This window comes from Balaenoptera ricei, chromosome 7 (genome assembly GCF_028023285.1).
Source record: "Balaenoptera ricei isolate mBalRic1 chromosome 7, mBalRic1.hap2, whole genome shotgun sequence".
Classification (NCBI taxonomy): Eukaryota; Metazoa; Chordata; class Mammalia; order Artiodactyla; family Balaenopteridae; genus Balaenoptera; species Balaenoptera ricei.
Genome location: NC_082645.1, coordinates 99,812,713 through 99,822,907, shown reverse-complemented (window position 1 = coordinate 99,822,907; position 10,195 = coordinate 99,812,713). Strand labels below are relative to the sequence as shown.

Sequence of the window (10,195 nt, the reverse complement as noted above, 5' to 3'; positions counted from 1 at the left end):
TTGCCTCATTATCTTAAGCCTCTGGTGGAACCTCACCCTTCTCATAAAAGGAGGATGCTGTTATTTTTGCCATGAGTTGGCTTCAGTTTTCCAACTTATTTCACATTTCCACCTGGGTTAAATGCACACGCTTGCCATGTGTTCTGATCCATGCTTGCTTTATGAGGGCCTGTTGGAGAACAGGCTTTGAAGACACAGAGACATGGGTCCTTACACTCATTAGCTGTGTAACCCAGAAAAGCTACTTGACCTATGCTTCCTTATCTATAGAGCAGATGCTATAAACTGACATCACAGGTTTATTATAAAGACTAGATCCTGTGTGTGATGTGCATCCCATAGCATCTTAATGGAAAAGTCAATTAAATGGTGTGAAAAAAGGTAAGTTGTCACTGATGCTATGAGCAAAAACAGATTTGGAAGTCAAGGACTAAAATTATGCATATGGTTCCCATCAAAATTCTCAAATTATTTCACTTCATCATTAGCTCATTCAAAATAGAGGTTTCAGGTCTTAACCTGAATCTCTTATCCTACTAACATTTTCATCTTCCCACAGCATCAATTTTATCATGCTCTGTCCCTTCAGAAGAGTTGCCAGGAACTTCCCATTCTAAATCCTCAACATGGCATCCTCTGATCTTTAGCATTAAGGTCCCTCACTCTCCAGACTTTATCATCTAGCACTTCAAACCAGCTCTTAGATCTAATCAGGCCAGAGTTCTCACCATTCTCCAGGGATAAAGAATTAATCTCCAACCCTTCGTGTTTGATAAGGCATAGTCCCTGTCTTCAAGGGGTTCGGAGTATAGATGAAGAGACCAACTGTCTGTGTCAAAGGCCAATCAGGAGTTGACTATCTATATGAACGGAGGTCTATGGTAAAACAGGTGAAGGGGTGATTAAATTCAGCCGGGAGTGGGGCTGTGGTGGGTGGAAGGGCTAGGAAACACTTCAGAGAGGAAGTAGCACTTTCGTCAGTCCTTTAGGAATGAGCATGATTTTATTTTGGGCAGAGGGAGCTGCATGACCAAAGCCTGAAAGTAGATAGTCCTCATCCAAGGCACCACAGCAGATGGCAGGAGGGATGGCAGAGACTGGAGAGACACACCTGATGAGGCTGGCAAGGGCCAGGCTGGGAAGTTCTTTGCTGCTCTACCAAGAAACCTAAAAAGAGCAGCATTCCTTTTCCTGAATTCCTGGTGCAATTATTCTTTGTGCACTTATTTTTGACATTAAAACATTTTTTTAATACAAGTGATTTATAGGCCCCTAGAGAACCAGGAAAAACCGTGAAGTTCTTTCCCTTTCTTCTCAGCGCTTCCCATGCAGTGCAGCACATAGGCTTGAAGGTATCACGACACAGAGGTGTAAAGTATGTACTTAGGGTTTGAGTTCCCTCTCTGCTGTTTCCACTGTCCCCACTTCTAACTGGGTGAACTTAGGAAAGTTAACAGCATCTCTATGAATGTCACTTTCTTCCTCTGAAAATGAGGATAATGCCAGTTTCTATATGATAAGCCTTTTATAATGACTCAATAAATTCTTAACCGATGTTTCCTACTCAGTTATTCAGTAAGCATTAATTGACCACCTACTACAGGATGAGACCTGTGCTAGATTCGGATTATACAGTGATGAGTTAAATAGACATGGGCTTTGTGATCTAGTATTTATTATTATTACTATTGTTATTATTAATGTAGATCTTTAATAAATACTATTAAAACAAATTAATGTGTTTCAGCCACATCAATATCTTATCTGTGGTTGGTTCCCTCTTGCCCTGGTCCTGGAGTGTGTTACTTGACTGGTTGACTGACAAGAATTGTCACATCCAACGTTTATGGAGCCCACCAGTAACACGGTTGTGTAGCTTTATCAGAGCTCTTAGCCTAACTAGGTTTAGTAGGTGAGACCAACCTCAGGAGGATAACGATGCATGCTCAAATCTAATTCTTAGTATGGCTTAGTCAGATTTGTGCTGTTTGAACTGTTCTCCAAAACTTGCGATTACTAGTGCTCTGGAAAGCAGAAGTCTAGAATTCTTGGAATAACTAATTTTGCGCAAGCTATTCCACGATAAAGCTATATTTTTATTTTTACTGCTGGTGAAGTGAATGTACAAAAGTAAGCACTGCCTATGTTCTGGTAGATGTGATGACTCTTTACTTGATAAAGGGATGCACCTGTCAGTCTCAAAGATGTAGAGTCACCAACAGCAGAGAAAGGGGTCAGAGGCAGATATTGTGGACTGAGAATTGAAAATCATTCCTAAAGACAACCTGGGTGTGCTGGCCTCAGGCAGAAGCAGTGGAACAGCCGCGTCCTGTGGCAGATCACTGTAGTCCTGCCAAATGGAGTAATTTAACTTCTTGGTACAACTATAAGAATAACATCTGTAAACAGCTTACTGGTAAATGTGTTCTTTCATGGATTGTATTGTTCTAACTTTGACTCTCTTTATTTGCTGCTCAGTTTAGTCTTTGCTTAAAAAATTTATTTTTCATCACCTGTGTGTCCTGGGTGCAGCATATTTCTGGTTGCCAAATTTTTCTTTCTTCCCTCAAGGGGAAATCCTAAGGTATCTGTCAATAACATCCCAATCTACAGTTAGGAGTGGGGCACAATAAGGCAAAAATGCAAGTTCCTTGACAGAAATATAAACAAAAAACTATACTGGATTCAAAGACAGGAGACGGGATATATATATACAGGGGTATATCTAAAAAGGCTTCATGGAAGATGTCAATTTGGGGACAGTTTTGAGAGGTAGGTGCTTTGAGAGGGAGGCATGTATTCAAGGTAGAGGAGTTAGCATAAGCAAGCCAGGGACCAGAAGGCAGAGGTTACATTGCATATTGTAATATATACCAGTTTGGCAGGTGGCCACGCATTTTTGATAGACTGTTGGAAGATGAGATTGCAAAATTGGCTGGAGCTAGATTGTGTAGGCATTGAAAATCAGAGGGAATGGGTTGTCATTAGTGTGTTTAAGCAAGGTTATTCCTAAAAGCCTTTATGCCAGACTTCCTGGATCGTATATACCCTTAAATCACAATTAAAATTACTTAATTATAAAGTACCTTGAATAATTCAAGCATAAGCCTTTTTCTTTTCCCTTAATCTAAAATAGATTTCTTCTGTGGATTTAGAGATTTCAAGTGCAGTAGAACTCTGTTATATCACATACTCAGAAATATCCTGGGTCAACCTGTGTCTCCTTTAACTATAAAAGCCTGAAACAACATGGTTGTAATAGACACAGGAATCCCTGGCCCCCAAATGAGGGTATCCATTGTATATCATATCTGTCACCTACAGCCTACCTTTTATTTTCTGCATTTTTTTGTAATCTAAATTGTGATAGAAGCCAGCATAGTCACTTCCTGCTAAATCAAAGCGTTCAACTTCACTTTAAGCTAAATATTGAGACCTTCTCTAGTATACTTAGTGGTGGGCTAAGGTTCAAAGTGTTTCAGCTGAGCTCTGGCCTCATTGACTTAAAACATCTTAATGACACTTTGTTATGAGAGTCACTAGGCCCAGAGTCTGTAACACGCTCTCTGTGCCCTGCCTCTGCTAGAGCAGGCACTATGTAGTGAAGAAAGCGAGAGAATGTAGGACAAGTCCTACTGGCCTGGCAAGGGTCCCACCTAACTCCTCATGACGTGTTCAGACCAGGTGACACCTGCTGGAAGGTGTGGATAGGCAGTTAATTTTATGGAGAGTAGGAGGTGTGGGCTCAGCTTTTTTTTTTTTTTTTTTTTTGGCGAGGCCGTATCTGAAGGATATTCATTCTCTCTTGAGTCTGGACTTTATGCAACAAGCAACAACTGGATGTGATTTTAAAACAAGCAAAAGCCACCAAAAGATCCTGGTCTGTGTCCTTGTTTGAGAGAAAGAGTTGGTTGAGAAGCGTTCCTTGGTCAGGATTAACCCAAGGGAAAAATCCAAGAGGGAGAGAAGATCTGTGGGTTTCTTACCCCAGCCCGCAGGAAGGCTGTGCCATGAAAAGGCTTCTGACCCATTGACACGCAGCAAGTTGGGCGGGGAACCAATTCTTCTTTTGAGGTTTGGAGGAAAAGAGAGGAATTCTCTTGTCTGTGGCGTTTGAAGGATGGCTTCTCCGTTTCATCAGCTTCAGGTCCTGGTCTGGAAAAATTGGCTAGGTGTCAAAAGGCAGCCGGTGAGTAAAACAAGGGAAGGGGTCCTGAGGGAAATGCTCCAGACAATTTTAAAATGTAGTGTTCATGACATGTAAAAAGAGAAGGAGAAGAGTTTTAAATCATTTTCTAAAGCAGGAATGAGATATTTCGAAATCATCCCTGCATCTGTCTTACAGCTAATGGGGTGAGTCTAAACATGCCCCCAAAGCTGCCTTTTGATGTCAGTAAATTAAAAGAATAAACCAGGATATGGCCCGGCCAAGAAAAGGATACATCTTGTCACTGGTTGAATTGGAACTTGTGTTGAATTCTAGATTTTGGGCCAAAATGCTTTCAGAAATTTTCCTAATGAATTCTGTTAAAAATGAGATGAGGAAAAGTTTCAGATGAAGGTACAATAAATGGGGGAGAAATGTACTTAAAAACCAAAACCAATAGAAAGGTTGGTTGATAAGAAAAATTATTTACTAGAAATGCCAAAGGTTAATATGTATGTGATGCTTCAAGAGTATTATTGAATCACTTTACTGCTACAATCTGTCTGCTCTGCTTATTGCAACATATTTTTTTTTTTTTTTGTGCTCTTACACTCATGTTTGCTTTTTAAATTACATAGCCAGCTATTACATCCTCACCAGGTAGGGTGCAGGGAGATTGAGAAAGGAACTGGCTTCTGTAAGTTGTTGCATATTCAGAAGAATGTTTGAAAACTGGAGAAATCCAAAAAGACATTCGATATACTTCACTTTAGAAGGTAATTCCCAGCCTAAAATTAATAATATAAATATTTGCAAATAATATGCATCATAGAAACCAAGTTTATCTATACACCTTATCTCTAGGTTTGCTTGCAGTGCCTGACGCCTTACTTACTTACACCTTACAAGTGTTCTGATGTATATAGTACGAGGGAGAAGTTGATTTGCCTTTGTGAATTTGGTGGATAGGATTTAAAATCACAAGGCATTATGTGATTACATGGGTGTGGGTTTGGATATAAAATTTTAAATCATTAATATTTTTACTTCATTGTTCTTAAATCAGAAACAACACAAAAGTGAACTTTCCATAATTTTCCCACAGTAGGTTCTGTGTGGAATTCAGCAGGGAAAGAGTCTGGGTAGGTGGAGGTGGTTAGAAGACAAGAATTGGCTTCTTGGTTCTATTCCTCACTAGCTACACGACTTAAAGAGCATATCACAATTTCCCTGAGCACTGGTTTTCCCATTTGTAAAATGGGCATCAGGTCTACCATATCTGTCTCATAGGGTGGTAAGAACCAAATGTGCTAATGTATTTCAAAGTGCTTTATAAATGGTGAAACACTTGGCAAATAGATTATAGAGGGATTTGGGGCAATGTCTGTGTCATATTTTATTCAAAGTAATGGTGAAAGGAAATCCAGGGGAAGGGAGTGTGGGAGAGAGGAAGAAATTTATATACAGTAAAGTTCCTAAGTGATGAAAACTCAATAGTTAAAAATAAAAGAATAAAGGAACTGAAAACGTATATCTGTTGCTGATAAGCTGAATGCTAAGGTGGTATATTTTCCTTACAATTCCATTTTACCTAAAAATTAAAAATAAACCCTCAGGTGAATAAATTTTTTCATTAAGAAATTTTATCTTTAGAAACTTTAATAAGTTCCTTCCTCATATGTAAAGTAGCTGGCATATCAATTTTCTACTTTAGAGTTTTTCTCCATTTTAGTCAATTTCTGCTGGACATGGCATATTTAAAGAAGGTGAAAGTCAGGCATGCTAAAATGTTTTCACTATGATAACTTATATTATTCCTAAGTAACCAAAATCCCTGAAAGCCCCTGATAATAATACTTTTGACTAGGGAAAGAGAATACATGAACTATTAGTTCATTTTGGGACATCAAATGATTCAGATCTTAAGAGCACCTTGAGAGAATGGGACCTAGCACAGTCTTGGTTGCAGGAAGTGAGATCATTAAAAGTCCAGAATTCGGTCTGGGGCACTACGGAAGGCCCACTGGAATCCATTATGAGTAACCAGAGGAACAGAAGAGACCTTTAGAAAATGGTGATGCCAAAAGGAGAAGGAAAGACAATTTTAAGTGGAGAGGTAGAGGGCAAAGAAAGGGGTATTTCCTCATAGTTTTGCCTAGAGCCAATCCTATGTCTTGGTACTGGAAGAGAGGACTTGAGGACACAGGTGGAAGGGATATATGTGTGCCAGTGTTACTTAAGAGGGAAGAATGAGAAAATCAAGAGGTTGGAAAGTTAGGATTAAAAAATCTAAAAGGAGATAAATGTTTTTAAAATGTGAAAAGAGAAAATATAGACAAATTAGAAGACAGAACATGAAAAGAAGGGGTATATAAGTTGGAGGAGAGGACAAAGTCTTTGTGTAGGAACTGGACTTTGTCATCCATCAAGCGGTTATTTAAAATGCAAGTATTTTTATCTCTATCTTTGTAATTGTTCTGAATATGGCACTTTAAAAATGTACTTTTATACCCAGGAAAATAGAAATTAAGTTGTGTGACACTGGAAATGTATAGTCATTAGTGAATGTTAAGGAAAAATGCTAGTATCACCTCCATGCCATCCTCTTCCATTTTGTTTTCAAGAGAGTCAATCACAGAGCAAGGCAGTAGGAAGGATAGTGTATAGAGGAAGAAGTTAGGAATCTATAAATGGAGACGCAAAACAAGAAGAAAAAATATAGTAAAATTATTAAAGTTGAGTGGGGATTACTGAGGAAGTTTATTATAAAGTATATACTAGACTAGAAAGTGAAAAAACAATTTTAAACAACTATACAGCCTAAGAAGTAAAATAACAATGGAATAAGCTACATGTTGACCTGGCTGCAAAAAAGGGAAGGCAGGATTTTTAATTTTTGAGGTGACTTTCCTCAAAATTGTTCTTGGAGTTAATGTTTCTCTCTTTTTTGGAAAATCAAATGTCAGAATTCTGAACTCTTTGAGATTATCTAACTGCCTTGATTTTACAGGGCCCCTGAGAGCTCAAGATACTCATCCAGATTCACATAGTGAGTTTAAAAACACAAAGTTATATTTTACCAAAAATGGATCTCTTCTTTCCTTTACCTCCTGCTGCTTCTCTATTGCTCCTAAGTTGAGTTCCTTTCCCAATATTCTCTAATCCCTGCTCAGAGTTCAGCCCATCAACAAAGAGATCATATTCGCTAAGGAGGCCTTAGATATTGCTGTTTTTCAATATTAGTGGTAATACCAATTCTCAATTATATTGCAAAAAATGAATACTAGAGGAGTGTGAAAAAATACATTAGGCGCCAACAGAAATGTTAGGCAATAGAGAAAATCAATTAGATGCAGTTGCTACCCTGCTGGGCTTGAAATTTAACTCTAAAAAATAATGGAAAAATGAGCATACATTCCACTGGAGATGGTTAGCAACAGGGAGGCTCACCTAATGAGATGCTAGTTAATGACAGGAAACAGAGTCCTGGGACAGCAAAGGCACTGAAGGCTTAAAGACTAGATAGTGCAAGATAAGAATTTATCTTTCATTAAGAAGGTGGATTCTAAATAGGCATATCAAGAAGTGACTACAAGTCTCTATAGAAGTGGAATCTAATTCCAGACTTATGACCTAAAGAAGGAAAATTAACTTCAACTATTTATTTTCTGTTGTAACTATTTAGCTGGTGGATCACACTTTAGCTCTGTTGATGATAGACCTAGTTTTTCTATCATAGATATTCCTACAACTTGATAAACTTCTAAAACTGGATGAAATTTGACACTTCCTCCCCAATCCTCGCCTTGCTCATTTAATTTTCCCTCACAATGGCTGAAGAAAAAGGAAGACTTAACTTGAAAATTTTGGAACAGGTTGGTCCATGCATTAAAATAATTTTTTGATTAAAACAATTTAGAATTAAACTCGAATTTCAAATTTAATTCTAAATCAGATTAAAATGAATTCAGTCTTGCACAAGTCTCTCAACTACACGGTCAAATGTTCCAGGCCCTTTTACCTCTTCTGGAACTGTACCATTTACTCCCTTAAGCCCTTTTAATTGTTCAAAAAATTTGTATCTACTTGTTCATTACGGTGCCTGGCACATAGCAGACATGCACATTTTATTAGTTTAGTCAAGCAAAAAGTAAATGAGATAAAGATGTTTTAGAAGTGGAAGCAATAGAGAAATAAATTCGCTTAAAGCCCAATAAAAATGAGTTATTTTCATAAACATCATAGAAGGTTTACCAATCTTCAAATTGTATTATAATCTATATATATGGATTTCAGAACATTGTCTTGATCCCAGTTTTTAGATGGGTTATTTATGTAGATGGCAGTGTTCACTAGCAGAAAGCCCAATTAACAGAACTCTTGTGCCACTTTTTTTTTTTTTTAAATTATTTATTTATTTATTTTTGGCTGTGTTGGGTCTTCGTTTCTGTGCGAGGGCTTTCTCTAGTTGCGGCGAGCGGGGGCCACTCTTCATCGCGGTGCGCGGGCCTCTCATTATCGCGGCCTCTCTTGTTGCGGAGCACAGGCTCCAGACGCGCAGGCTCAGTAATTGTGGCTCACGGGCCTAGCCGCTCCGCGGCATGTGGGATCTTCCCAGACCAGGGCTCGAACTCGTGTCCCCTGCATTGGCAGGCAGATTCTCAACCACTGCGCCACCAGGGAAGCACCTGTGCCACTTTTGTTTCCTTGTTTTGGGGGTGAAACTAACGTTTATTTCACATCTAAAGTATCACACTCTTACTTCTGAATATGAACCTTGGAATCCCCTTGTTAACAGACACCAAGTAACGGTCATCTTTGGCTTAATAGACAATGCAAAAAGGAAGGAATAGAAGAGGGAGAAAAAGACTATACTTTATATAGGAAAGTTTGGGCGATTTTTATTTTCAGGTTTGTAATAAAAAGTTATGATTCTAGGTTACAGCTTGACCTTTAAATGACTTTCAATGCTGTCATAGGCTGAAGTAATAAAAGTGTGGTATTGCAATCAAAGAGAGCTAGTAATCTATTCTGTAGTGGTTTGGCTACAAAACTTAATGGTTAACTGTGCAGGTGCTGAAGTCAGCCTCCCTGGGTCCAAATATCAGCTCTAGCATTTAGTGGCTTATGGAATGAAGGCTTATTTAGTCTCTTTAAGATTCTAATTTCCCATCTGCAAGAGGAAATGAGGTGATTATATTAAATGACATAGTGCATGTTAAGTGTTTAACGTAGCACCTTGTACATTCTCCGCAGTCAAATATTAGCTATTATCATTTGGAGTACTTTATTGAATTTTGGTATTAATTTTAAGAGACCACTTGACAACAAGAATTCACCCTGGGGAAGATATTTTGAAATCATATTTAACAGGGAATTGCTGAAGGAACTGGCATTGGTACCCAAGAGGAGAGAGGACTTTGTCTCTATTCGAATACTTGTAGAATTCTCCTGCCGGAGGGGAAGCCATACTAAGACAAATAAGTGTTAGTCATGGGAAGGAAGATATCACCTTGATATGAGCAAAAAAATCGGACAGTGTGAGTTGTCCAGTAATGAAGAAGTCTCGTGAAATATTGAACTTCTAGTCACCAGAAACATTCAAGTACAGGCTGCATAACCATACTGCAGAGATGTTTTCCCTAACTTTTCATGTACCAGTCATTCTGGACTTATTTCTTTTCCTGGAATATTCCACCCTCTTTCCCATTTGTGGGTCTTCACCCATATGTTTCCCCTGCTTGAAAGACTCCCACTTCTTTCTCATATTCTATCCAACACACATATCCTTTCTTCTGCCTGACCGTTTTTCATCTTTTAGCTTTAGATTCAGCTCCCCTTGCTTTATCTTCCTTTCACACTCTTGACTTCCTGTATCTTAGCATTATCTATTACATTTGGTGATAATTTTTTTTTTTATGTTTCCCTTCCTCAAAAGACTGAAAATTTTAATTGCTCTATCCTCAGTGCCTGGTACACAGTAGGTGCTCAATAATTTTTTATTGTGTTAATGTATAAGCCTTATATGAATGATTACTATAGTGTATG

The 10,195-nt window shown here is 38.4% G+C and overlaps 1 protein-coding gene across 1 annotated transcript in view; it reads left to right on the top strand.

The window, feature by feature from the left end:
• The first annotated feature begins 4,120 nt into the window (after window positions 1–4,120).
• ABCA12 (ATP binding cassette subfamily A member 12) overlaps window positions 4,121–10,195 on the top strand; it is a 186,631-nt gene continuing 180,556 nt past the window's right edge. The window contains exon 1 of the mRNA XM_059927396.1: window positions 4,121–4,189. Coding sequence (XP_059783379.1) covers window positions 4,121–4,189 — 69 coding nt within the window. The remainder of the gene's footprint in view (window positions 4,190–10,195) is intronic.